This window comes from Drosophila persimilis, unplaced genomic scaffold (assembly GCF_003286085.1).
Source record: "Drosophila persimilis strain 14011-0111.01,24,50 unplaced genomic scaffold, DperRS2 tig00000002-arrow-pilon, whole genome shotgun sequence".
Taxonomy (NCBI): Eukaryota; Metazoa; Arthropoda; class Insecta; order Diptera; family Drosophilidae; genus Drosophila; species Drosophila persimilis.
The window spans coordinates 2,940,037-2,967,996 of record NW_020825289.1 but is presented as its reverse complement, the minus strand read 5'-3'; the positions used below and the strand labels follow the sequence as shown (position 1 = coordinate 2,967,996).

General features: G+C 39.1%; 6 protein-coding genes and 1 long non-coding RNA gene across 8 annotated transcripts; 4 read left to right on the top strand and 3 right to left on the bottom strand.

Annotated features, from left to right (window-relative positions):
- Nucleotides 1–782: 782 nt before the first annotated feature.
- Nucleotides 783–1,679, top strand: LOC6590166. Its single transcript, XM_026986229.1, has 4 exons — nt 783–914; nt 973–1,208; nt 1,262–1,372; nt 1,431–1,679. The coding sequence occupies exons 1-4, from the start codon at nt 783–785 to the stop codon at nt 1,564–1,566; spliced, it is 615 nt and encodes a 204-aa protein (XP_026842030.1). The 3' UTR covers nt 1,567–1,679.
- LOC113565148 lies at nt 1,171–1,857 on the bottom strand. Its single transcript, XR_003408472.1, has 3 exons — nt 1,761–1,857; nt 1,429–1,511; nt 1,171–1,352 (listed from the first exon to the last, which is right to left on the bottom strand). It is a non-coding gene; the product is annotated as an uncharacterized LOC113565148 (long non-coding RNA).
- A 443-nt stretch (nt 1,858–2,300) lies between these two features.
- Nucleotides 2,301–2,836, bottom strand: LOC113565136 (ARL14 effector protein). The gene has a single exon (XM_026986067.1). The coding sequence runs from the start codon at nt 2,804–2,806 to the stop codon at nt 2,447–2,449; it is 360 nt and encodes a 119-aa protein (XP_026841868.1). The 5' UTR covers nt 2,807–2,836; the 3' UTR covers nt 2,301–2,446.
- Nucleotides 2,837–13,393: 10,557 nt separating this feature from the next.
- LOC6590164 (presequence protease, mitochondrial) lies at nt 13,394–16,791 on the top strand. The gene is made up of 2 exons (XM_002015353.2): nt 13,394–13,985; nt 14,049–16,791. The coding sequence occupies exons 1-2, from the start codon at nt 13,405–13,407 to the stop codon at nt 16,570–16,572; spliced, it is 3,105 nt and encodes a 1,034-aa protein (XP_002015389.2). The 5' UTR covers nt 13,394–13,404; the 3' UTR covers nt 16,573–16,791.
- Nucleotides 16,792–16,873: 82 nt separating this feature from the next.
- Nucleotides 16,874–18,953, top strand: LOC113565117 (protein RRNAD1-like). Its single transcript, XM_026985880.1, has 2 exons — nt 16,874–18,063; nt 18,132–18,953. The coding sequence occupies exons 1-2, from the start codon at nt 16,942–16,944 to the stop codon at nt 18,285–18,287; spliced, it is 1,278 nt and encodes a 425-aa protein (XP_026841681.1). The 5' UTR covers nt 16,874–16,941; the 3' UTR covers nt 18,288–18,953.
- A 53-nt stretch (nt 18,954–19,006) lies between these two features.
- LOC6590163 lies at nt 19,007–27,751 on the bottom strand. Of its 2 annotated transcripts, none has more exons than XM_026985882.1 (4): nt 27,671–27,751; nt 19,862–20,036; nt 19,458–19,800; nt 19,007–19,378 (listed from the first exon to the last, which is right to left on the bottom strand). In XM_026985882.1, the coding sequence occupies exons 2-4, from the start codon at nt 20,010–20,012 to the stop codon at nt 19,294–19,296; spliced, it is 579 nt and encodes a 192-aa protein (XP_026841683.1). In that variant the 5' UTR covers nt 20,013–20,036; nt 27,671–27,751; the 3' UTR covers nt 19,007–19,293. The 2 variants fall into 2 exon arrangements, with proteins under 2 accessions (XP_026841683.1, XP_026841682.1); XM_026985881.1 differs by having other exon boundaries at nt 19,007–19,381; nt 27,671–27,750.
- On the top strand, nt 20,828–21,497 carry LOC113565247. Its single transcript, XM_026986992.1, has 3 exons — nt 20,828–21,199; nt 21,257–21,361; nt 21,423–21,497. The coding sequence occupies exons 1-3, from the start codon at nt 20,828–20,830 to the stop codon at nt 21,495–21,497; spliced, it is 552 nt and encodes a 183-aa protein (XP_026842793.1).
- Nucleotides 27,752–27,960: the final 209 nt, after the last annotated feature.

The window sequence follows — 27,960 nt, the reverse complement described above, 5'->3', positions numbered from 1 at the left end:
TTATATAGCTTTAGAATGATTCCCAGCCTCTGCCCTCTCTAGAGTCCATACTCCATATGCGCGTGATTTTTACAGAGACCCATGATGCGTTGGTCTAAATAGAGACGATTAGATGGGCTGCGATAATGGTTTCTTGGGTGTGATTTGACCCTCCATCAATGCCAAGTTCCTTCTCTGCCTTGATCTTCGCAATTACTTGGACACTTCTTTCGTGTTGGTGAGGTTCTCGCCTACGCGGCTGTGAGGCGAGTGGACGGTGGCTTTCACTGGGCTCGTTGGTATTTTCTTGTGCATTGCCTCCCATCTCGTACGCCAAAGGGTTCGGCATCGAGAGCGTCGCATAGCTCTAGAAATTATTTAGCTTTACTCCTCTTGATAGTTTTCTTTAGAGCCTTAAGCTTCGATCTGAAGTCCTCTTAGCTGAGTCCGTGATCGGGATCGCCTCTAGATCTCTGGCATCTTCGTCACGCGGCACAGCAGTGGGCCGTGGCGATACCCGGGTTCCACTACGATGCCCCGCATGCCATTATTACATAGGCTGCTAGGCTCTCCGCGCAGCTATTAGCATCGCCAGATATGTATATATGTATGTATGTACATCTGAAAGAACCACTAGAGTTACAAATATGTACTTACGAATTCTGACGACTTGTATTAACAACTGCAATAATACTGTAGCCTGGTTATTTTTTCACTGTTTTGCAGTATGCTAATTGTTAAAAAAAAGTATGTATATTGACTTGAAATATCTTTCTGAGGTCAGTTATAGTACTGTCAGCGAAATGAATAGGTGTGTTTGGTCTATAGTCTTAACAATATGTCTAATTTTAGCGTTTCAAACCCAAAAAATTGATATGCATGTACGAGCTAAACGTTTCCTAATATTCCCAAGGCAAGCACCAACTAGACATCAGGTAATGTATGTTAAAGACTTCACTTTAAGAATAAATATTTGTATCAAAATAGTTTCAGTTCATTGCTGGAATAGGCATACCAGCTAATCTCGACTATGAATCGCTCACCGTCGGCTACGTATTAAAAGCCGAGTTTCATCTACCCTATAATGCTACGGTTTTTCGCCAGAACCCTTTTTTGCCCGAATATAACCACAATAAGTTTATAAATGCTGGAAAAGAAAGGAAAATGTACCAAAAGCCCACACAGCTACGCTGGAATATATACGCTTTTATTGAGTATTTACTTAACGGGTATGTTGTAATAGTCGTATGTACATGTACTAAATCCGGTTTTATTATTAAAGTTACGGCTACAATGGGCATGAGTGTCTTTTACAAGCCATCTGTGATGCCAACAGAATTGGATTTTCCAAGGACTTCAGTGTTGGAGCTGAGCTGATTCATTTAGTTTTAAGGTTCGTTTTAATTACTAAATTGATTCTTTAATACTGAAAATTATATTTATACTTACAGTCCCACATCTACTTTGAACTCTAAAAATTATATAGCGCATGATTTCATATTTGCGGAGAAAGCAAACTGCCGACGGTACGACTGCAAAATAGATCTGATTAATTGGGTTTCGCATGTCGCAAACTTGAAAATTTAAGTTCGCATGAAATGTTAATAAACTAATGTAATTATCCGAAACATTCAAAAGTAAACCAGGAAAAGAACAACGACGTTCACATATGTATACATACATATGTACATATGGTAATACCTCTTTGTCTTTTTGACATTGCTGTTCACAAAAGTGACAAATGGATTTAATGGTCAATGGAGGGAGGAGTACAAACGTACCAAACGTGCCAGATTTAAAGATTCATGGAAAACTATTGAAAAAATCAAGTTTAAGTTTGGTGTGACTGACTGCCGCGCCAAAGACATCAGCGACCACGCTGCCCTACGGTTTCAGCACGCAGACGATTCATATTTTGTTTTTGTATTCTTTCTCTCGAGACACACCGACTCGACGCTGACCGAGGCATTGACGAAGCCGAGTAGCATTTCGGAGGCGAAGGTAGCGGAAAAGAGAATTGAAGTAATAGCCCCGCGCGCCCGTACCATGAAGCGTCAAACGAAAATTGAAAAAGAATTTGTTCCTCATGCAACATCTTGGTATTGTATAGTCTTTGGTTCTAGTGCTTCCTGCTTGCCAGACAAATTTTTAAGCTTACACCGTACAATTGAATAGACTTTATCGCTAGGAAAAAAATATTGATCTTGCAGTGTTTAATGCCTCGTCATATCAACAATGATAATCTATTATCTATTTAGGGCTAGATTTTTTTTAAATCTAGTAGTAGTGGCTGTGTTCAATATTTCTTTAGAAAATTTAACACATGAATGTAACTAGGTTTTCTTTGGGCTTTCACACGAAAATTGTATTTATAAAATATTAATACATTTATTGGTACTTAAAACTAATTCCTGACCTAGGTTCGCGTCATAGGCATACATTTTTAATTTTTAAACTAATTTTCAGTTTATTTTGGAAGGAATTTATTGGTTATGGATAAGTCTTTTCCATCGTGGTTCATTCCTTCGTAGAAAAACTTTCGATTAGCTCTACAGGTAGGACCGCACCTGGTAGAACCACAGCTTGGACATTCGTACCAGCATCCATCACACTCTTCGCTCATGCAGTCGCAAATGTCTAATCCATTGTAGCGAATAATTCCATACTCATCATAAGCACTATTTTTCCCGTAATTTTGACCTCTTTTCTTTCCTTTTCGCTTGTGCTTCTCGGATTCAATAGCCACATTGTCATCATTGGATGTCTTTGTTTGTCTTTGCCGTAAGTTACGGCGAGTGGAATAATCAGGGTCAATATCTGAACTCATTTTTCAAGTTCCGAAACAAAAACAAGCTTACACCACAATGTTATATCAGCAGCTGTAATTGTGAGTACAGACTGTAATATTCGAAAAAAAAATACCAAATGAAATAATGGAACAAAAATGTATGGGTATTCCTGTAATCAATTTAGTCTTGCTTTGGCTGCTCAGATGAGTTTCATATACATTGCCAACGGCAAAGTGTGACCAGATGTACTTAAGTGGACTAAACATCAACAAAAATTTATATCTATATAAATTATAAACACTTGGTATGGAACAAACAATAGCAAATCAATTTCATCGTGAAAAAAGGTAATTTCATATCGGTTCCATGCGAATTTCATCTCTGTTTACGCTGTTTTAATCTAGCAATAGCAATAGCCGAGTCGATTGAGCCCTGTCTGTCTGTCCGTCTGTGCGCCGCTATGTGCGCATAGTGCTCAGAGACTATTAGAGATAGTGCAACGACATTTTGTATCCAGACTTCTGTGATATGTCACTGCTACAAATATATTTCCAAACTTCTCCCCGCCGACTTTCGCCACCACAAAGGGCGAAAATCAGTTGCATCAACAATTTCAAAGATACGTAAAGACAAAAAACGCAGAATCGTAAATAATGACTATATCTTTTATCTTTTTATCTTTTAGACTGCAGAATGTGAGCCAATTCGTATCATTATTACAGCCAGAATGATGAAAACAATTTAATTCTTTCTCTCTCTGTCTCTCTCTAGCACACACGTTTCATGGTCGACTTTACCTATCGCAGAAAGTGAGCGCATAGATCTCAGAGACTATAAGAGCTAGAGCAACCAAATTTGGTGTCCACACTCCTTTGATAACTTGCAGATCTTGCAGATGTTTTTTAAAAATTCGTCGCAACACCTTCCGCCTCCGTAAAGGATGAAAGCTATTGATGCTACGAGTAAACTAAAAACGCACAATTATAAGGAACCATATCTGATAATTTGTATACCTAAAATTAACAAATCAATTTGCAGTGGCTACGCAGCGCCATAATAATAAATAAATAATATTAATAATAAAAAAAAATCGTATTCTTCACGGCCTTTAAAAGAAAAAATCTTGTTCGGAAAATGCTTGAAGACCCGAAGGAGCTGCAGTCTATATTTGTATTGTTTTTTTTATAGCCAATTAGTTAGTCAATTTAAAAATATAAAATTGTGAAATTTTCACAATACAGATCAAAACTTTGTAATTTTATGCTCAGAAGTTGCTTTTTGATGGATGGTGACAGTGTGAATCGAGGTTTCATATCGTTCAAAAAATCCTACCATTCCCTCCGGGATGTGCTAAGTGTGCTGAGCTGAAGTTATAAATATAATCGGCTCAGAAAAAATCTATATTGGAACAAGCAGCCGTTTGCTTATATTTTGCTCAAATCCAAATTATAAATTAAAAATCAAATTTTGCATAATTTTTAACAGAAGATGAATTAATTTGTCTTTGCTTACGTTTTTATTCTTTTGCTCATTCTTAGCGATTGTCGGCTATCGATATAAGCCAAAAGCATTGCATTATATCACTAACCATACAGTATATAGATGTGCCAGTTCATACAACGAAAGCGTCATACTGTATGGTTATAGGCTCTGCACACTGAGCCCATCCCGGGGGAATGGTGGGATTTTTTGACAGATGTGAAACTCCGAATCACACTGCCACCATCCACCATCCGTCAAAAACAGCTGATGCCAATAACAAGTTCATTAAATTTGCGCGGAAGATTTATTAATTCTTGGTTCTTATAATGGATGATGAAGATATAGCAATTATTTCGGCTGTGGTTTAGCACTTCCAACAGATCATTTTGAAATTTCGTTTGTGTGCTGATTAGGTCCTGCACCATCTTCTCCTGCCTCACGTCGTGCTCTTCCTTCTTTCTGTGGTGGTCCTTCTGTTCTTCGAGACGTTCCCGGGCGATCTCTGCCAGCCACGAAATGTCGGTCTTTTTCTTTTTCTTTGGCGGACGCCCAGACAAGGTGCTGGAGCTACAAGATCCGTCCAGGTCCATCTCAATAATATCCGAAAAGTACTCATCAGGATCTGCAATGAACACCTTAAATGAAATATATTTTTTTAGCAATAAATTAATAAAACTTACTGTCGTTGTCCAATGTGCTCTGCTCCATGTTGTTTATCCGGTAGCACCCCAGAAATGAGTTTAATTTATCGTAATGTTGCCACCCAGATGGAGCACCCCCGCTCGGTCCAATTTATATATTTTTTGGTCATGTTCTCGAGCTTTGTCCTTATCTCGCCCCATCCAAGCTCAAGCCCAGCCTCCTTAATGGACTCGGCCATCTCCATGTACACATGTGAATTTTTGCGTGGTCCGCGCAAATCTTCAATTTTCTCCTGCCATATGTCAATCAGCAGGCTCTCAAGCGCGGCACTCCATTTCACCCTGCCGCCTGCTGTTGTTCTCTTGTTTGCTGCATTGTGTAATAATATTATATATTATAAACAATAAAAAACAAATATATCTATTCAACGTACCTGTTCGGGCGAAGCCCGAGTGTAAATTTTATACCATTGTTTTATTGCCTATCAATTCACTTTCTTTTCTATTTTGGTCATTATACTAAACTAACGTAACGTAAGCGTAGCTTTATCTATGCTCGCTCAGCAACATGCTCTCATTTAATCATCTATTCTTATCTATGCTCGCTCTTGTTATCTTTTCTTTCCTATGCCGTCGCTAAGCCGTCAGCAGCTGCGCCTGCTCTAACAGTTACCGCTTGATATAGTTGGAGAACAGACCCTTTTTGTCCCCAATCTATTACTTTGGCTCGAGATCGGCTCGCTTGCCTCATCCAAGTGTGTCACTCTAATACTATTGTAAAAGGCTCTGGCATCTTCGGCCACCCTCAACACACAAAATACCTATAATAAAATTTATAACGTTTTCGGAAATTAATAATTTGTGAAATTATTGAACAATCATAGTCAGCGAAAAAGCTCGTTGTCTCAACATTTGGTGACCCCGACGTGATCGTCAGTAACAATTTGGAAATAAACAATTATAAACAGTGAAAATTATCCGCTAAACATAACTGTTCGAACGCGAAGCGGTTAGTTCCCATTTCGTCGCGCGCTTGCTTACAAGCACTAATACAGCTACGTGCATTAGCGGCTTCGGGTTCGCTGCACTTGCGCTTGCATACCAAAAAAAATCAAATGGTTGGTTCTTCTATTCTTCTTTGTGCTTTGCTCGCTGCTGCCTGTCGAAAATGGATGAGTCTAATGACGTGCCGGAAAACAGGGTGTCTTTTTACAAACTAAAGGCACTCTCAATATACAACAAAGCCGTTTCACTTCGAGAGACGATATTGAATGATGAAAACAACCCAATCAGTGAAGATGCGCTAAGTGTTCATTTAAAATTCTTGGAAAAAATATCCGACTCATTTAATGTTACTCATTCTAATTTAGAAGAGCTTGATGTAAGCGAAATTGGCAGCGACTTAAGCAACAATTTTGAGGATTTGGCGATGGAAATCGAAGTTCGTATTCGCTCAGCACTCCGCAGGACTACCCAGAACATGCCGCATCACTCAACGATACGACCCGAGCTCAACGTTACTGCCTCCGGAAATGTACGGTCACGATATCATATTCCTGACATTAAACTTCCCACTTTCCGTGGAGGTTATACTGAGTGGGCAGACTTTTACTCGATGTTTAGCACAGTAATAGATCAGGAGCCCTTTCTATCAAAGATTGAGAAGTTCCAGCACCTGCGCTCATGTTTGGATGGACCTGCCCTGGAGGCTGTTCGCTCTTTGGAAGTATCGGAGAGCAATTATGATATTGCATTGGACATTTTAAACAATCGTTTCAATAATAAACGTTTAATCTTTCAGGCACACGTCGCTGAGATTCTGAGGCATGAGAAGGTTGAAGATGGGTCAACTACAAAGCTACGTACTTTATCGGACAAGCTTCATTCTCACATGAGAGCGCTTAGATCGATGGGTACCATGGAGGAAATAGCTGGATGCATCATCGTTCACTCCACATACAAGTATCTCGACTCTGATACCAGGACCAAATGGGAGGAGCTGTCACCCCCTAACGTCATACCAACATGGGACCATTTTTCGGCTTTTTTGGAGAGGAGATGTCAAGCCATGGAGACCATGGATCAAGCTATGTCGATTCAAATCCATAGCAGTCAGGTTGGAAAACATAAACGAATCACTCATTCAAAACACAGTCTTGTTGCTACAAATACAATCGTATTGGAATGCGTGTTCTGTGATAATAAAGGGCATAACATTTACAGCTGCACTCGCTTTGGAAACCTTTCGCCATCTTTGCGTCTTAGAGAGGCAAGGAAGCTTAGAGTTTGCTTCAACTGTTTGAAGAAGGGACATCGGAATACCTCCTGCAGTTCAGGCTCTTGTCGCACATGCGGTGAAAAGCATCATACCCTTTTACATATCAACAATCCGCTGCCTACGTCAGTTAACACGGAACCTGCAAACGCTACTACGTCTCCTATTCAGACAGACTTATGCCCAGGCCCCAATCTTTCAAGTTCTCTTGTTGCCGCTTCATCACCATGCTCGCCTCCTGCTCAGAATCTTAGCTCAGACGTAGTGCTTCTAGCCACGACAGTCATTATGATAAAGAGTCGAGTTGGTGATCTTCTTCCTTGCCGGGCTCTTCTGGATTCAGGCTCTCAGATTAATTTAATAACCTCTCGCTTTGCTCAGAGGCTTCAGCTGAAACGAGCCAAAGGGTCGGTATCAGTATCGGGTATCGGCGCTGATTCTGCATTTCACACGGAAGGTTCAGTTAATTTGGTCATTCAATCCAGGACTTCCGATTACTTCACGAGTCTCACAGCTCTCGTTGCTCCACGTATTACAGGAAACCAGCCTGCTTCTTCATTTGATGTATCCAAATGGGAAATGCCATCCAATATCAGCCTTGCTGACCCACACTTTAACAAATCTCAGCGCATCGATGTACTTATTGGAGCCAGCTTATTTTACGACATTTTATGCGTTGGACAGATCAAATTGGAAAGGGGACTTCCTATAATACAAAAAACCCGTCTCGGCTGGGTTGTCACAGGTGGAGGTCAGTACTCCCGCAGCTCAGTGCTCCTAGCTGCCTCTAGTTCGACGGAATTGAGTCAAACGCCTACCGTTGGTTTGGATGAGCTAGTGCGAAGGTTCTGGGAAGTGGAAAACTGCCACGGTCCCGCTACAGAAGCAACAAAGGAGGAAATTGCTTGCGAGGAACATTTCAAAAAACATTGCGGTCGGCTTCCAAGTGGCGAATATTGCGTTCAATTGCCTTTAAAGCTGAGTGACAGTCTTCTTGGAGATTCTTATCAACAAGCCTATCGCAGATTTCTCAATCTAGAGCGCAAGTTGGTTCGCAAACCGCTTCTCAAGGCCCAATACGCCGCATTTATAAAGGAATACGTCGATTTGAATCACATGTCCCCTGTCAAAAGTGACGCACTTAAACAATGCAAATTTTTTCTTCCTCATCACTGCGTCTTAAGAGAAGACAAAACCACCACAAAACTCCGAGTAGTTTTCGACGGATCCGCTTGTACATCTACAGGATATTCCCTCAACGATATATTGATGTCAGGCCCAACAATTCAGCCAAAGTTAGTTACGACTCTTCTTCGATTTCGTACCTTTCGTATAGCATTGACTGGTGACATTTGTAAAATGTATAGATGCGTCCGTGTCTCGCCCCAAGATAGTTTTCTGCAGTGCATACTGTGGCGTGACTCACCCCTCGAGGAGCTAAGGACATTCAAGCTGGATACCGTGACCTATGGAACGAAACCAGCAGCATTTCTGGCCGTCCGTTCTATGCACCAACTAGCGGCAGACGAGAGTTCGTCATATCCAATTGGCTCTGAAGTTGTGCTGCGGGACTTTTACGTGGATGATTTGCTAACGGGGGGAGATACTACAAATGAGGTGCTGGAAATAATTCGCCAGGTGTCAGGACTATTAGCCAAAGGAAATTTCAAGATCAGAAAATGGTGTTCCAACGATACATATGTACTCGATCAAACACCCCATGAAGATAGGGAAACATTTGTTAAATTTACTGATGGCAGCGATGTAACCAAGACGCTAGGTTTAGCATGGAATCCCACTTCGGATGAGCTATTATTTTCATTCTGTCCCAATCAAGTCCCTTCGAAACCAACTAAGCGAGTTGTATTGTCAACTATTGCACGATTTTATGATCCACTCGGACTTATAGGGCCAGTTATTACTAAAGCAAAAATATTTCTACAGCAGCTGTGGAAAGAAAAGCTTCATTGGGATGAAAGTCTGCCAGTCTCCTTACGCACAACTTGGATCAACTTTATTCAGCAGTTTGACTCTATGCAACAAATTTCTTTCCCGCGCCTATCTTTCCTTCGAAGCAGCAACCTTGAAATGCATGGATTTTGTGATGCCAGCATGAGTGCTTATGGAGCTTGCATCTACGCTGTTTCGCAAGGCGACAATGGAGTCAAGGCAAATCTTCTATCTTCCAGATCTCGTGTAGCGCCACTGAAGACTATCACAATACCCAAGTTGGAATTATGTGGTGCAGCGCTACTCGCTCAGCTTATGCATGAAGTGTCTTTGATGAACTTCAAGTGCTCTTATTATTGCTGGTGTGACTCCACAGTCGTTTTGGCTTGGATCAAAAATCAACCATCCAACTTCAATGTATTTGTCGCTAATAGACTTTCTGTTATTCAGGAACTCACATCTGGAATGTCTTGGCTGCACGTGCCAACTGATCTAAACCCTGCCGATATGCTTTCTCGAGGATCATTACCAGCTGAGCTCATCAATTCTCAACTTTGGAAGTATGGACCTACATACTTGACAGCCAGTAAGGATCAATGGCCAAGTACACCTGCTCTTCCAGAGCCGGTTTTGGAGGCACGAAAAACCATACTAATTACAAACTGCGCGTCAAGATATTTGGTGGAAGAATCAAAGTTTGTAAATTCCTTCCCCAAAATGCAACGAATTTTTGCGTATGTATGCAAATTCATTCATCGACGAAAGTCTGGAATAACTGTGGAGGACTTGCGTTTGGGAACCGAACTGCTTATTCGTCTTACTCAACAATCTCGTCTATCCACTGAAATAAGAGCCCTGGAAACGCGAAAGGACATCAAGGCTTCAAGCTCGATCGCCTCTCTTTCGCCATTTTTAGATGATTGCGGTTTGCTTCGAGTTGGAGGGCGTCTTAAAAACTCTACCTTGGACTTTGAAGCACGGCATCCCATAATATTGCCCAAGAATCATTCCATCACTTCTGCTCTGATACGGCACTTACACGAAAAGCACCTTCACGCTGGACCCCAGTCGCTATTAGCCATCATTCGTCAAACGTACTGGCCAATCGGTGGCCGAAAGACCGTAGCACACGTAATCCAAAAGTGTGTCAGATGCTTTAGAGTGAAGCCTCGAACTCTCGAGCAAATAATGGCAGATCTTCCGGTGGACAGAGTCAGCGAATCTCGTGCATTTTTAGTTACCGGCGTGGACTATTGCGGTCCGTTCCTGTATAAATCAGAAGTTCGAAACCGGCCCCCACTAAAGTGCTACATGAGCATTTTTATATGCTTCTCCACCAAGGCGGTTCACATCGAGCTTGTGAAGGATCTTACAACAGCTGCGTTCCTCTCTGCTCTTCGCCGTTTCATTTGCACCCGTGGAAGACCGATTCGTATTTGGTCAGATAATGCCACAAATTTTGTTGGAGCGCGGAACGAACTGGCGGAACTTAAGTCGCTATTCCTAAGCGACAGTCATCAAGAAGCCGTGCATCAAGCTTGTCTCAACGATTGCATCGATTGGCGTTTCATTCCTCCTAGATCGCCACATTTTGGAGGATTGTGGGAGGCGTCAGTCAAGCTTGCTAAGCATCATCTTCGACGTGCCCTCGGATCCTCGCTTCTTGGATTTGATGAGCTGCGCACTCTCGCGTGCAATATCAGTGCAATCATTAATTCAAGGCCATTGTTTCCTCTTTCAGAGAACCCTGCAGATCTCGATGTACTCACGCCCAGCCATTTTCTAGTTGGCTCCCCTATCACAACCTTCTTGGAGCCTGACTTGGTTCATTTAAACGTCGATCGCTTGGACCGTTGGCAGAAGGTCACACAGCTTCAGCAAATCTTTTGGTCTCGCTGGCGCCAATCGTATTTAACCAGTCTTCAAGAAAGAACGAAGTGGCGCACCCGGAATCCTGAGCTTCACGTCAATGATGTCGTTCTTGTTAAGGACGAGAACTTCCCTCCTCTGAAGTGGCCTCTAGCGAGAATCCTCGAGCTCATCCCAGGAGCTGACGGCGTATCTCGAGTCGCCTTGATCAGGATGGCTACAGGTGTTAGCCGAAGAGCACTTGCAAAACTATGTCTATTGCCTCTACGAGATGAGGTGAAAGGCATGGATCCTTCCACGGGGGGAGTATGTTCGGGCGAAGCCCGAGTGTAAATTTTATACCATTGTTTTATTGCCTATCAATTCACTTTCTTTTCTATTTTGGTCATTATACTAAACTAACGTAACGTAAGCGTAGCTTTATCTATGCTCGCTCAGCAACATGCTCTCATTTAATCATCTATTCTTATCTATGCTCGCTCTTGTTATCTTTTCTTTCCTATGCCGTCGCTAAGCCGTCAGCAGCTGCGCCTGCTCTAACAGTTACCGCTTGATATAGTTGGAGAACAGACCCTTTTTGTCCCCAATCTATTACTTTGGCTCGAGATCGGCTCGCTTGCCTCATCCAAGTGTGTCACTCTAATACTATTGTAAAAGGCTCTGGCATCTTCGGCCACCCTCAACACACAAAATACCTATAATAAAATTTATAACGTTTTCGGAAATTAATAATTTGTGAAATTATTGAACAATCATAGTCAGCGAAAAAGCTCGTTGTCTCAACAGTACCACTGGAGGAGTTTTCTGGCACTAAATCCATTTTATTAATAAGTTTTTCGAAAATTTGGTCTGCTGTCCTTCCGAGCTGTTCTGTTGTTGTTTTTGTTTTTTGTTAATTTTGTCAAAATCATTGTTTACGTTTTCGCAGTGAATACCATTTTTCCATTGTGAATGACAATTATTCAGAGTTGCATTTGAAAACCATCGGCTAACTATCGCATAGAAACGTGCGGTTTACGAACATCCAAAATGGATGGTGAACTAACTGGGAAATTTTCGGAACGGCAAAACCTTACGGACCATCCCCGAAATGGATGGTGGATGGTCGTCAGTGTGAATAGCCTATTACGGACCATCCCCGAAATGGATGGTGGATGGCCGTCAGTGTGAATAGCCTATTAGTGATCATATGGAACGTACCATATCTACGCTATATCTGTTGCTCGAATGTATGCGTGAACGTCATTAATAATCGACATTGTATCATATTCATTACTGTTCCCTGAGAAAGTTCTGTTGGTCAACGTGCCCAATAATTTAGATGTGCCTGTTGGCAGGTAATGCCATAGATACGAACATTATCAGATCTCCATGTTATTCGCTAAAATTTTGAAATTTTGTATATACTTACATGATAAAACAATTAATTAGTAATTAAACCGATAGCACTTAGATAAATATGCTAGATTTCACAAAAATACAAGCTAGAACAAGCTTAAAATTGTAAAAATACAGTCTAAAAAATATGCTACGAATCAAGCAGCACATAGATATATACATTTTTAATTGTGTTATTATTTCATCCAATTCGCTATTAATCCAATCCGTATTTTTATCGCTGGAATGTATTAAATTTAGATATTTCCTGGTAGTTGCGGTAGTTGCGGCCACATGACGGCGCAACCCATATCCGTTAAATTTCAAAAGAATGTTAGTCGTATACATAACAAAATTAAATATTTCTAAAACAAACCTTATATTTAATATTTAACAGTAATTTTGTTCCTAAGTTTGGTCTTAACGATATTCATTTGACTGAATACCCGTTCAATCACAGCATTTGACCACGGTGGACTTAAAATTCCAATGCCAAATAAAGTGATTTCTCCAAAAGTTTTGCTTTTGCCAGAATCTTTATAAGTCAGTACTTCTGACCAAAGCTTTGTAGTTTCATCTGTATTCTGCCAAGGGACTAATCATTTCCGTTTTCAAATTAAGTAGATCTAGCCTTAAATAGGCCAAAATGGCAACACTGATTCATATATATATCTATAAACAGCTGATACCGATAACTATAATCGTCTCCTTAAAAAGACTTGGTCACACATATTCTAGTTCAGAAAAACTTTGTTGAATTTATAAACTAAAAATAATCTTGTTTGTTTCATAGGTAAGTTAAATCAATTTAGTAACTCGATATGTGTATATTTATTTTTCTGAAAATATTGTCATCGGAACTCATTTATAACATAGAAAAGAACAAATTTACATATGTGAATTCAATGGATTCCGGCTGATGTAACTGCAGCTCAAACGCGTGTTGCCATTTTAATTGTTTACTAGTTATTCTGTCTGATGGTTTCATCTGCGAATCATCTGAATTTTTATATTGTGTGTTTATCATTCGTAGCCAAATACAATGTTATCACGGTTGAAATTTTTGAGATTGGCTCCGCATAGAACGAATGTGTTGCGTGCTCAACGAAGAACAAATTGCAAACCGGTGTCCTCTTTTGATGACATGTTGAGCGATGCAAAGACAAAGGAAGCGAATGTAGCGTCCCCAGCTCAGCTTGAAGTCCCACATTTAATACAGCAGCATGAATACAAATTTAATGAAGGCAAGCTGTATCATGGGTTCCAATGTGAACGCGTCGAACGAATACCTGACTTTGATCTTACGTCCTACACACTGCGACATGAAGGAACTGGCACGGAACTATGGCATATCGATCGAAATGACGCAAACAATGTATTCTCGATCAATTTTCGGACAACACCTTTTGACTCCACTGGTCTTCCGCATATTTTGGAACATCTAGCGTTATGTGGCTCAAAAAACTATCCCGTCCGTGACCCATTCTTCAAGATGCTTAATCGCTCTGTAGCCACGTTCATGAATGCCATGACAGGTCCAGATTACACACTCTATCCTTTTTCAACCATGAATGAAGTGGACTTTAGGAATTTACAGCGTATTTACTTGGATGCGGTTTTTAGGTAAGTCCACATACATATATATGTTAAAACATAAAAAAAAATATTGAAAATTCTTTATTATAGCCCTAACCTTGCGTATTTGGATTTTCTTCAAGAGGGTTGGCGATTAGAAAACAAGGAATTACATAATCGGAAGTCTGAACTGGTCATCAAGGGTGTGGTTTATAATGAAATGAAAGGCGCGTTTTCGGAGAACTCTTTGGTTTTTGGACAGAATCTCCTTAATAATATTTTACCCGACCACACGTATGGACATGTATCCGGAGGAAATCCATTGGAGATACCCAAATTAACGCACACGGATTTAATTGAGTTCCATCGCAAATATTATCATCCAAGTAACGCCCGTGTATACTCTTATGGTTCTTTCGATTTGACAAAGACCCTCTCGCTTATTGATAAAGAATATTTATCTCTGCACACCAGAGTAGACAACTCTTATAGCCGTATCCCGCTACAACCGCGATGGTCACAGCCACGGCATGTACACATTTCCAGCAGACTGGACAATATGGGCGCTGCTTTTGATCGACAGAACCAAATTGCCATTGCTGTGCTTATGTGCGACATGACCAACATACAAGAAACCTTTGAATTAAAAGTCCTATCCGAAATATTGATCCGTGGACCTAACTCTGCCTTTTACAAGAGCCTAATAGAACCAAACTTTTCCGGGGGCTACAACCAGAGTACAGGGTATTCTTCAGACACCAAGGATACGGCATTCGTTGTGGGGTTGCAAGACCTGCGTGTTGAAGAATTCAAAAAATTCAACGACATCTTTAGCCAAACTATATGCAAAGCCATGAAAGAGGGATTTGAGTCCCAACATGTAGAAAGTATTCTCCATAATCTTGAATTATCACTAAAACATCAAAGTCCACATTTTGGCAATGCTTTGTTATTTAACTCAACAGCACTTTGGAACCATGATGGCGATGTAGTTAGCAACCTTCGGGTTTCGGATATGATAGCAAGGCTGCGAACTTGTTTAAGGCAGAATAAGAATTATTTCCAAGAAAAAATGAACACATATTTTGTAAATAATTCACACAAACTTACACTTACGATGTCGCCTGACGAGTTGTACGAGGAAAACTTTAAACAGGCTGAATTGGAAATGCTAGAGCAGAAAACTAGTGCGCTCGATAATGAAAAGTTGGAAAAAATATATCAGAATGGGTTGAAATTGGACGCCTCTCAAAAGGCTGCACCGAATACTGAACTTTTGCCCTGTCTTACGCTTAGCGATGTGAAGAAGTCACCGAATTGGCCAAAGTTAAGCATCCAAACTATTGAAGAAGTTCAAACTCAAATTTGCAAAGTTCCGACCAACGAGATTACTTATTTTAAATGTCTATTTAATATAACTGGTCTGAGTGAAGATGAAGTAAAGCTCGTACCATTATTTTGCAATATTATCAATGACATGGGAACCACCCAGCATGATTTTCGTGAATTTGACAAACTCGTACTCTCTAAGACTGCTGGAATTGATTTCAAGTTAAATTTCGTCGAAAATGTTGAAGACGCCAAAAGCTACCGGCTGAGCTTGATGATGACAACACATGCACTAGATAAAAATGTGCCTGATATGTTTTTACTGTGCCAAGATTTGCTGCGAAACTTTAAGCTTGAAGACACGGACCGTCTGAAAATGCTTATTGAAAACTACATATCCAATATATCAATAGGCATCGCTAGCTCTGGTCACTTATACGCTATGTTAGGAGCGGCAGCGTTAGTTAGTAATGCAAGTAAATTGAAGTCTCTGTTATCAGGAGTTGATCACATAGATTTCATGAAGAATTTTGTGCAGAAAAACAACACTGCGGACATTCGAGACCAGTTAAAGTCAATAGGCACAAAGGTTTTTAATAAGAGCAATATGCGTGTAGCTATCAACAGCTCAGAATCATACCTACCAACGGCCTTAGAACATTTGAAGAATTTTTTGGGGACATTGTCCACTCTAGAAAAAACGAATGAGAGTAGCGAAATTACACTCTTACATCCGAGCTGTCAACAATACCTCATGAACATACCAGTCAACTACTGTGCAAAAGCATTCTTTGCAGTCCCATATTTGCATAAAGATCATCCCACATTGCGCGTTCTTGCCAAGCTTGTGTCGGCTAAGTATCTTCTGCCTGTGGTTCGCGAACAGAATGGGGCCTACGGAGCGGGCGCTAAGATAAGTTCAGATGGAATTTTTAGCTTCTATAGCTATCGTGACCCCCATTCCACAAAAACGCTAGATGCGTTTGAAAAAACATATGAGTGGTTGCATTCGGAAAGTAAGATTGATCAGCAGGCCTTATTTGAGGCGAAACTCGGAGTACTACAGCAGCTGGACTCGCCAATTGCACCCGGAAATATTGGGATTGATTATTTCTTGTATGAAGTATCGCAAGAGATGTTTGTGAAATATCGCTCTCGAATGCTATCTATAACTATTGATGAACTCCACGACGTGATTGAACGTTACTTTAAGGAGAAATCAAAAAATTACGGAAAATGCATTTTGGGACCAGCCAATGAAAGTTTGGAACTGGAAACTAGTCAGAAATGGAAAATCATAGCATAGATATTCGTATTTAAAATTTTTACTGTTCTCAAAAATATCCGTAGGAAGACTTTCATACTTTTTCAGCCACCCATCATAAATCCATTGTTGTTATTTCGATGTATTTCCTTAATGGAAGGTTAAGACGATGTGTTTCACTTTTGTTAAATATTTATATGTATAGTATATGTACTATGTAAAAATATTAGTAGCTAAATAAAGTGGAAAAATAATATTACATTTTTCTATCTTTTTTATCCCTTAGAAATGGCCATGCCCAACACTTTTACCAATCCTGAGAAGTATTTCGAATCAGTAGTCGATTTTTTGAGTTCGTACTCCTGGGTTTATCGCAAAGCCAACACAGAATGTCTTGTTTCAATAGAATCAATGCCGCTGGATATGAAAAACTATTTTCTTGCAGTATCAAACGAAAAGCTTAATGAATTTCCATTTATTTACGAAAACTTGGACTCTTTCCCCACATCATTATTAAGCTTCCGGAAAAATCTGGCCTCTCTGACACCAAAAGAAACTTTCGACCACAGCTTTTTCGAAGTAACGGGACGCCAAACCACCAGTAAGCGCAGGATATCGACAAAAAAACAGCATGAAATCAAACATTTTGCCACTCACATTCACACTCAATGCCTAAACGAGAAAATTTTGGTTGACTTGGGTTCAGGATTGGGCTATCTAAGTCAAGCATTATACGAACTGGACCCAAATCGCTCTATACTTGGATTGGAAGCAGATGAAACACGAGTGGAGGCGGCACGTAGCCGGTGTCGTCAGTGGTTACCATCGGCAGCCACAAAGTCAATTAGCTACCAGCAAAAATATGTTGACGCTGACTCAGGGGCTTATATCGACACACACTCACTGGCTCTAGCGAAAAATAACGGCTTCTTGGAGGTGAAATCTATGTCGATAATAGGCTTGCATGCTTGTGCGGATTTGAGTATTAACGCAATGCGATTATTTTTGAAAATGGATCGTGTGCGAAGTCTTCACATTATGCCCTGTTGTTACCACAAATTAGCTTTGCAGTCTGCTGGCGGGGGAGTTAATAGCCCTGATCAGCCTAATTTTGTAAATTTTCCGCTTAGCATTGCCCTGCGCAAGGCGGTAGAAGCATGTAAAACAGAATTATATCTTAATCGTCCATTTCTTAGACTAGCATGCCAACAAACGCGTGCTCGCTGGCGGCGAACAAGTTACGAAGAACACGCTGAGCACGGAGATCAGATGTACACGCGTGCACTGGCGGATTCCGTTCGACACTCAAATGAATTGGTAAAACCAAAAAAGTGTATCCTTCCGTCTCATGAAAATCAGGATGCATTTTGGGAGATAGTGAGAAAATTTCAGTTGTTCTCAAAGGAGACAGGCGCTCCGCTAGAGTGGCAACCTACACACAAAACGCGCTTTATAGCAATAAGCGACAAATACACCGATAAACAGGGTCCCCGTCTAGCTGAAGCTTTGCAATGCTTGCAGACAGCCATGCAGGTAATGAATTTGCGATTTTACTTAACTTATTCATAAAATGATTAGCGGCTTGTTTTTGAATTATTTAGAAGCTCTGTGAGAACGTGATATTATTTGACCGGTTGTGTTATCTTCAGGAAGCTGCTGCCGAACATAAAGTGAATGTCAGGGTGCGATATGAAAAATTGCTTGATGAGGAAGTATCGCCTCGATGCCACGTTCTGGTTGCTGAAAAGTTGTCCTAATGCGGGCCAAAACTTCTGGAAGCTTGTGTGTCCTTTTTGGCCGTATGTCAGAAATTTAAATGGCTGTGCTGCCTGCGCACAAGCACTAATACAATTAGCAGGCACTCTGTTTTTTGTTGTTTAAATTTTGAGTTTAAGCAATGCTGTAGGTGGATGGCCCTTATATAAAAATACCACTGTCTGTTGTCATCAATTAAAATCAATGTGAGCTGCGGAAGATGGTGTATGGTGTACAGCTCTGAGCATGTACTTTTTTATTTTGCATTTATTGTTTAAGGAAGCATTTTACGAGTAAGTGCTCAGTCTTTTTGCTCATTACGCAGCCAGAGCGGTGCGGGTGAGTCTATGGTAATTAAATTTCTTGTGGCTCTAGGTATACATGACCCACATACACATGGAAGTATGTTCATAGGGGAACTGATTCGTGAGGGAATTGCATCATCCAAATGTAATTGCTTTAGTTATACAATGACAGAGTTTTATATGAATGTGCAGCCTTTATTTCGATACCTACAGAAATACATATGTCTCAGATAAATACCCATAAGCTAAAATTTCCAAAAAGTCATATCTGGTTTTTTCAACTGCATTTATTGAATATTATTATAAATGTTTGTTGCATGTACTGTACCTTTTCATAAATAAAACGTATTATGTATATATGTACTATATGTCTATTTTTACAGTGAGCGTGTGCGCGCCTTAATTCGGATTTCAACATATTAAAATATTTTAATTCGGTAAATACTAAATAATGTAGCTGCCCATAATTTAATGGCACATCGACATTGGGTATCTATCAATTTGTTAAATATTAAAACTTTTTCCAGCCCCTTTGAAAAGTTTTAATACCTTTTTGCTTGTACGTTTAGTAAATCGCAGAAAAGCAATTGGATAGCAAGAATCGTATTAAATGTCATAGAAGCATGTGCCACTACAAGCTCTGAATGTTTGTCAATGAATCGCCAGCATTTTTCTTTTTCTTTGTTCTTTATGATTTCCTTCCTCAGTTGATGACGTTGTTTGTATCACCATCACTTTCTGCCATGCTTGTGGAATCGAGACTTTCATCAACTGCAGAGTGATGGTCACTGCTGTGTTTAATAAATATAATATCCATGTTCAGTGAAATGCAAATCCCTGTACATTTATTTCTATAGATAAACTTACCCTTTACAACGATAGTAATTGCTGATGCCTGTGTAGACGCACGACATAAGGGATGGCCGTAACCTGCTGTTGGTGTTTAATGTCTGTTGCTCCACATCCTGTGACGAGTCTTTGCTGAGGGCCAGGCTTAGGCTGTTTTGCTCGTAGGGGGACAAATACTCGCCGTTCCGTTTTCCATATCGAGAGCCAAGAAAAAAACGATCATTTCGTGGTACAATTATGAGACGTCGTGTTTTCGAGCTACCAACACTAGCTGCCCCACCGCCGGTGACAGCGTTGCCGCTGGACCGCCCGTAGCGACTTCCCACAAAGAAGGCGGGCCTTTTTTGCAATGCTTGCATACCTGTAAAGTTAAACAATTACAAATATAATATAATGAAGCTATTGGATATGGGGGTACAGACCTCCGCCGTCTTGCCCATGCGTGTTTTCAACATACGATTGATCGGTGGGCACTGCACATACATCCTCGGACAGCACCGCGCAAATCGTAATCAATAAGAGCCCCAAATAAAATTGTCGCGGCTGTGTAGGGAGCTGATTCGCATTCCACATTTTGATGTCCTTTTACCTATATCTCTGCAATAGAATAAGTTAATTGCGAGTCAGCATAAATGCTGCAGAGTTAGATTGTATCTATTCATAATATTTGTTTCCCGAGAAGAAATTGACTACCAAATGCGCATGCTAAATAAATAAAAATAGAAATCATTAAATACAATATTCCCCAGATAATGACTCCTCAGAATTAATTCGATGCTGTTACTTGCATTAATGGTAATTAAAGTGGGTAGAATGAACGGCAAACATTTTGCAATGGCAGCTGAACAGAAAAGGTTTAAGTTTGTCCTTCCATGCACAGTTGTTTGACAGAATAATACCTTTTTGGTCACGTACATTCATGGCGCGGCTGATATAATTACCTTTTCACAATAAAAATACTTTACAAAGGCAGCTTTATTTCAGCCATGAGTCGACAGCTCATCATCAGGTCCAGTACGCAGAACAGACAAATTCATTTTGTAGACGTCTTACGTAACAGTGAAAAACTTCATGGCGATTCACTTTTTGACCAATTTGAAAACTGGTCTGAAATAATAAGGATTATTAAAGCACCCTTTCATTTCCGGCAAATGTAAGTAAGGTACTTGCCGAAAAGCACCAACAAAATTTGAAAGAGCGAAAGTTTACAAATTATTACTAAACGTTCAAATAACGCCGCTCCTACGTGAGTAATTGTTGATACTTTTTCCGATTGGAGAGGAGGCCAAGCTATGTATAAATAGTAATGCTGACAGCTCAAAGCTCAGCATAACTCAGTTGTCCTCAAAAGAATGCATTTCACAAAGACACGAAGCTGCCGGTCAACTATGCCATTGATGCTTCTACTAATTGTTCTAACTGCTGGTGCCTGGTGTGCTTCCAGCTCCAAGCCGTTAGAAAAGCGGAGTCTCGCTTTGGACGAAGCCAGCATTCCATGGGCTATAACGAGTGGCCCGCGAGCTTTGAACGGAGGGGCTTGGAACCTTGGTTGGCCCACTTGGAGTGGGGGACACACCTCGCTGGGAATCGGGCCGACTCCCAACGAAGTTGCACACGCTATTTCGGTAGCTAAGCAGGCCTCAGCCAATGTTCTTATAGCGCAGCAGCATTTACAAGCGGCTAAGGAAAACGTGTTAAATCAGCAACGCATCGCCACAGAAAGACAAACTCAGGCAGTAATACTGAAGCAAAAGTCTCAGGCGGCGGCTGCGATTCAACGTTCTGAGGCGATACAGCAGCGTCTTGCTGCCTCAAAGGCAGCTGTGGCACATGCTGCTGCTCATGCAGCTGCTGCGGAAATCCAGAAAACCGAACATGAGGCGGCCAAGCTTGGCCACTTCACAAGAAACGCGCACCCGGGAGTTGGTAATCCACTCTCTACTATTGGATCGGGAAACAATAATTTTTCGCCCTCCAATGTAGAAACGATCGGATTTGGGCATTGGCTCTCTGGCAGTACCGCAGGGAAATCTGTCAATAATTGGTACTGAAGAATAAAAAGAAATCGCTAAATGATAAAGTGTTTTGCCGTAAGCAATTTTTGTTAAAAAATATAATTAATTATATACCCAGAAATTTGCGCAATGAGTAAATTTTCATACATAATAAGAAAAACAATATTTCTTGTGATCTATGTATAATGTATAATGATCAGAATACATCAATATAATGATCAAAATACGCACCGATATATTAACTTAAATTTATGGTTAAATTATGCAAATAAATAATGCATAATTTTCACCTCTAAAGATCAAAACGTTGACCCACTCCGGTAAGGGTGTGCTTAAACTTTTGCTGTATTTTGGTCAGATTACCCACAAACCACACCACCCCCACAGTGTCTGCAGTCATATGTCACACGTCCACATGTTTGGTTGAAACGCCCTTGGACTCCCAGAGGCGGGAGGTCTTGCTGACCCTTAGAGTTGTCGGCATTATTACAGAGCTGGTCTGCGCACGAACCACGTAAATACTATCGCATCGTTCTATTTTCCTGAGACTGCTACACCTGCTTCACTGAAATTTGTGGTCCTTGGGCATACTTTCTACTCATTTCAACCTTTTTTTTTTAGGGAGTCTGCTGTTTACTGAGGTTTGCTGGTGTAATTTGTAACCGGACCAAAGCTGATGTTGGTCGTCTGTGCTCCCAACGAACAGTCATGTTCCTAATTCAGGTGTAGTTTAACTTTGTTTTGCCGTGTAATTTCTTTATGTGGAGCACAGAATGCAAAAATGTACTTTTTTGTCAAGTAGTGAGTCCTATTTACTGTTCATTAGTACGTCCCCAATTGATGGTTAGCTCTGATTAGACGGAACTTAAAATACCCTTGCAGTTTCACCTAAAAGCTCGTCAAATCCACATTTTCAAAATCACAAAAGGAAGCATATAAAAGTATATTCCCAATAAAGTATATATTAGTGTACATATGGTATATACAATGTGGATCAGCGAAATCAGCCTCTAGCAATATATCCATATTATTGTCGGTAGTGTACAAATAAATGATAGCTAAAATAATCGCCTTTAGTTTTTAGCACTACCCTTTTTACATACACAAATTAGAAAGTATTGGTCAGTGCAAGGAACCAAAAATAACTAGAAACGGCTCATTGGCGAAGGAAATGAATACATACATTCTTTTATAAGCGGGAACTTTCTTAAGTGTCAACAATCACAAACACAAACAAATAAATTTTAATAGACGTCTCTAGGTAACAAACGCCGCATTAACTCGCCCTAAATTGCAATTAGCGAATATATTTGGCAATTTGGTAATTGACGGGCCAGCCTTTACGCAGCTGTGGGAACTTGTTGACAGAACAAAGAACAATAGGAAGAAAATGCAAAATCGTATTGAACTCAAGCAGAAGGACTTGACTTGGTGGTGTAGCGTAAAGCTCAGGCTTAAAACGACTCGTGGCAATGAAAAAAAAAAATACAGATCTTTCAATCACCTTCGCCAGAAAATGTATCTGCGGTTAGCGTTACCAATGCGCCAAACTGACTGCTAAGATATGGCGTACAAAATTTGTGTAAGTACATACATATGTACATATGTATGAACATATATCTCATCATATGAGTAAACCATATTTTGACACTGATGATACGCCTTATTCCAGATACGCGGTAATAAATTTATTGATTAATTTCTCAATATGTATACAGCTTAATTTTGTAAATAATCACAAATTATACAGTTGCAATGTTTTAATGCCTTTATCAATTTCTGAGAGAGCTTGTCAAGCAACGCACCTGTAGCTTATGTGGAGAGTTCACGTACTCAGAGAATGGCAATTTAATTGCATCAATCATAAATTTGGTTCAATTTTGGGTTATCGGGCGCAATAATTTGATTTCCATCAGGGCGTAACGAAGCGAATGTGAATGTTCTTAAATCAAAATTTATGGGTTGGGGTCGGTCGTGCATCGTAAATACTGTTATCTACCTCTGAGTCCCCATGCTCAACCACAAAGCAAGTATGCTGAAATGGTGGCTTGTCCAGAGTAAAGGTAACATTCGATTTTACTGTAAACACAATCGTTTAACAACCTAAACAAGGTGGAAGGTGTCTTAAAAAGGGCAAACGGCCGCATACACGTACGAAATCTTTATTTCGTCAGTTTTGTGCGTCAGAGATGCCTGAATGCCAATACCAGCCTGGGTATCTCTTGGAAAAACTTTATCGGGCCTCAAAAGCAAACCTTTCACGAGCAGATGCCATGCTTCCTTAATAAAGCAATGTCCGAATTGACCGGTTTTCGCTAAATAAACTTCCTAATACATCTGTAAAACTTTAATAGAATTTATAACTGAATTTAGCCCAATCCCAACACCGAGAAGAGAAATGATGCCCCTCTACCTGGGATTGGGTAATTAAAAAACCCTATTTAATTAATGCTTTAATGAACCTTTCTGTGTAGTGATTCATCTTTAAACTTGTTCACCGATTTTACGCATTTTCCCAACGGATAAGCCTGTGTTACATATTCAGCACCCAGCATTAGTTAAGTTAAGTGTGCAGCGTCATTAAAAATATTTTGCCAAGCATACTAGAATTCAAGGAGCAGGTCAAGTACAAATTCAAACGTAGGACCATTGGTAAACTTTATTTAGGTAGTACGTCGTTAAAAAAGGAAATTATTATAAAACTAAAAACTACAATCTAACATTTTTTACAAATATTAAGTTTTGCATATTTTAATTTTCCTTTAAATAACCTTTACTTTAAACTTATTTATATGTAGCAGTATAGATGAAAAAAACTATAGTGAAGTTAACAAAACTGCTGGCTAAGAGCTTTTAGCTAATAGTTATATAAAAAAGTAGAATATTTGTTGAAGGAAACTGATACTGCTACAGTCACATATGTATGTACGTAAGTCAGTACATACATATATCCACATTATGACAATACAACAATAAAAACAGTTGCTCAAATTCCATTTTTGTTTGCATAGGTGTAAGTACACATTCATACATATTTACTATACATTCGCTTGAATAAATATTAAAGGATAGACATACATATACACATAAACACACAGGTGCATTGATAGAAAATCTCCTTCCGAACGTACGGGTATGTATGAAACCATGTTGTAATTTTGTGTTGGTGGGGTTAATCGATTGAAAATAAAGTCAATCAAAGTCTTAGACTTTTTTGAATGTTTACCCTTGAATTCGGTAAAATATAAATTATTTGCATTCTTTTCAATATGCTGTGATTTAATTAAAACCCATTTATTTAATGGAATAATGAAAATTAACATAATTAAAAAGTTTTCAAAATACCAGTCAAATTAATGATCGAATTTAACTGTTTCAAAATTTGTTCATAGCTTTTAATTAATATACATAGAATATTCGATAATGCAAAGACTTTCTTTAGCACAATTATTGCGAGTTTATTCTCAGCACCCGTACACCGGGCTCTGAAGGTTGCCAGTGGAGGCTATTGCAGATTTTGATAATAATAAATATCCGTTCGTTCAGCCAACAGAAAAGAAAACAATGTTCAGCCGCACTTTAAAACTTCTTGGTGTGATTTTTGTGCACAACTTGTTCAAGGGTGACGGTTTTGTTGAGCCGCATAAACTTCACGATTCCTAATAGATACACTATCAAACTATGTACCGCTGTCCCATCCGTTTTGTAGATCGAATTATTCGTTTATGGTTAGAATTCCCTTCCTCTTATTAAATTACTAATACTCACAACCTTTCTCGTAATTAGTAATTGTAGTGGTATTTGTATTTTTAATGCATGCTTAGTTCTCCTAGTAATGCTTCGCATATTAGTCTAACAGCTATCTTTCCTGCATGTTCGCGTTCGATTCGGTTAATCATTGCAATCATTACATATCAATGTCCAAATATCATAACATTAAAATTATGTACATAAGAATTAGTTGTTAGTGAGTCCTTCGCAAGTCGATCCGCAAGCGGAGTCCCTAGACCGATATATAGTGCAAGAAATTATTTGCCAAGCTGGTTGTATCATTTTTCAGAAAACTGTAAAACAAAACTATTTTAAGGGCCTGCGGTGTCGGGACAAAAGTTGGCACTGGTGCAGTAAGCCACAATCAACGGGGCGGACTTTATTTCCCCGCTAAGAAGCGGATGCCACTCAACTCATGAATATTGATTGAACGAACCTTTTGTTGCGTAAAGTTTTTCGCTCACCCTGCTGTTTATTAGTAATTTGCAACCAACATAATAATTGGACTATTCATTATTACATAGTTAATATCTACATATTGACTAAGTTCCATTTACAGGTTGTTTTTATGTATATTTACTCAATTTCCCATTTAATAGTATACATATATTTATTCAGCTGGAATTATGCTGATTGGATACGTTGTTAATTATTGAGCAATAAGTAGAAATTATCGAGTATATTGATTTGCCAAAGATTGAGCATTCAGAAAGTAAGAAATTTGAGCCAATTGGAACGCCATAGTTGGGATTCAAACTAAGGAGATGAGATACGATATTCAGAATTTTCTTTTTGTAACAACCTGAAACAGTTGCAAAAATGTAGCCTGAAAAATTTTATTTTAATTCTAAATTAAAATTTTCACGAGCCACACTTCTCTGAATCGAAACCAAACAATCTTATTTTCAAGTCCCTGTACCATATAAGTGGCATAGAATCAATCGATTTGCTTTGCCGACGGTAGCAACAACTTTTGTGTATCTTAATAAAAGAAATAATTATAATATGTACTAACTAAAGATATACCAACCAAATGTTAAATTTGTGTTACTGTACCATTTTTTTCGAATGTTAAAGTAAGTTTGTAAATGTTGGTGAAAAGTGAAGAAATCCTTCTGTTTGCTGTTGTTCTTTCATAGAACTTCTTGGTAACAAAAAGATTAATTTAATATTTTTTATCACAAGTAATTGCGAAAATTGTATTTTTTAATTTAAAGTGAACATATTTTAGTTGTCCTCAAATGTTTTTCCTTTAATTAATATGGATTCAATTTCTTAGAAGAACCTCATCATATTTGTATATTTTTTGTCGATTCCGTGATGTGAGAAAAACTTATTTAATGTTATCTAAGGCTTCAAATTGTTGCCTATTTGTATGAAGTTTGATTGGCAGTATGGCCAAAAGCTTAAAAAAGTTGTAGGTAATAGCAACTCAAATTCAGATATGTTTCTGGACGATAAATATTATTTTTTTCCAGAATGCACATAGCCCTATATCCTAATATTAATTAGGAGCGCAACTTAATTTCGTTAACATTTTAAGGAATTCTTAATAAATCAAAAAAAGGAAATAAGACAAATCGAAAATTAGAAGCTCTTTATAAAAATGTTAATGTTTCAGAATTAAGAATTTTAAGAATTATATTTAAGAAGCTTTCAACATAAACTATAGATTTAATGTGACTAGCGCAATAAATAAAAGTTGAACCTGGTAGCGGTAGAATATATAATTAAATAAATAGCTAACTACAAAATAAAACAACCGAAATCATGAGGATCAGGATTATAACAGCGTTTACTTTGATAACGAAGTATTTCAAGTTTATCAATAGTGAAATTGATAATTCTATAAGGTAGCTGCCTTGGAGGTCATCGTTCGAAATCCATCTTTTTCTGAAGATTTCTGCCAAATATTCAAATTTTGTGAACATAGAATCATATTGTTTAAATATATTGTTTATAGTGGAAATTCGAAAAATTGAAATTAATTAAATAAATACTAGTCGTCAAACATAGCTTTTGTGGATTTATTTTCTAACCTATTTCCAGATTAATCAACAGACTAACTTGTAGTTTGAAAAAAAGGTACTGGGGGACCTTCGTATACCTTAGGTATTTAACGACATTAGTGATAAATTGGTTATGGATAATACATTGTTTTATTTACGTATGCAGTATTCATTTTATTTATAATAAATTGTTTTATTTATTTAATTATTTATGTATCTAGTACTCGTTTAATGATGACATAAACATCTTTAATCGGAGACTGTACATTTTTTTATTTCTGAGCTTCTGAAATGATTTTCCTTCTATGATTTTCTAATGAGAGCTGTTTAATTTTTGAGGAACCACGGAATATTTGATGCACACAGTATAACTCATAACAAAAATTGCAGGAAGATGTAGTTTTTAAATAAAGTATCAATTCCAACGGCTACTCACAAAACTTTCACAGTAGCTCTGCTATCACAATAGCCAGTGCCCCAGGTAGCGTTGGCTTCGCTTGGTAGAATCACCGCGAACGTTTGCACAGAACTCAACCGAACTGAATGAGCGCACATCCTTTAGCTGCCTTTGCTTTTATATCTAGAAGAACGCGCGGTGTCGAAGCAACACAACAGTATCCCCAACATGCTGGTGATTGTATGTGTGTGTCTGTGTGTGTCGGTGTTGGCTTTCCAAGTATAAGTGTGAGATAGCCCTGTATATGACAAGAGCTTCGCTTCACCCCT

Coding starts and splice junctions, on each gene's coding strand:
- LOC6590166 (XM_026986229.1), top strand. CDS start 783: ATGAATAGGTGTGTTTGGTCTATAGTCTTAACAATATGTCTAATTTTA. Junction 915..972: donor AAGCACCAACTAGACATCAG/GTAATGTATGTT, acceptor AAATAGTTTCAG/TTCATTGCTGGAATAGGCAT. Junction 1,373..1,430: donor CTGATTCATTTAGTTTTAAG/GTTCGTTTTAAT, acceptor TTATACTTACAG/TCCCACATCTACTTTGAACT.
- LOC113565136 (XM_026986067.1), bottom strand. CDS start 2,806: ATGAGTTCAGATATTGACCCTGATTATTCCACTCGCCGTAACTTACGG.
- LOC6590164 (XM_002015353.2), top strand. CDS start 13,405: ATGTTATCACGGTTGAAATTTTTGAGATTGGCTCCGCATAGAACGAAT. Junction 13,986..14,048: donor TACTTGGATGCGGTTTTTAG/GTAAGTCCACAT, acceptor TCTTTATTATAG/CCCTAACCTTGCGTATTTGG.
- LOC113565117 (XM_026985880.1), top strand. CDS start 16,942: ATGCCGCTGGATATGAAAAACTATTTTCTTGCAGTATCAAACGAAAAG. Junction 18,064..18,131: donor GCTTGCAGACAGCCATGCAG/GTAATGAATTTG, acceptor TGAATTATTTAG/AAGCTCTGTGAGAACGTGAT.
- LOC6590163 (XM_026985881.1), bottom strand. CDS start 20,012: ATGTGGAATGCGAATCAGCTCCCTACACAGCCGCGACAATTTTATTTG. Junction 19,801..19,861: donor GCATGGGCAAGACGGCGGAG/GTCTGTACCCCC, acceptor TTAACTTTACAG/GTATGCAAGCATTGCAAAAA. Junction 19,382..19,457: donor AATTACTATCGTTGTAAAGG/GTAAGTTTATCT, acceptor TATTAAACACAG/CAGTGACCATCACTCTGCAG.
- LOC113565247 (XM_026986992.1), top strand. CDS start 20,828: ATGCCATTGATGCTTCTACTAATTGTTCTAACTGCTGGTGCCTGGTGT. Junction 21,200..21,256: donor TACTGAAGCAAAAGTCTCAG/GCGGCGGCTGCG, acceptor GCTGCCTCAAAG/GCAGCTGTGGCACATGCTGC. Junction 21,362..21,422: donor CAAGAAACGCGCACCCGGGA/GTTGGTAATCCA, acceptor CCTCCAATGTAG/AAACGATCGGATTTGGGCAT.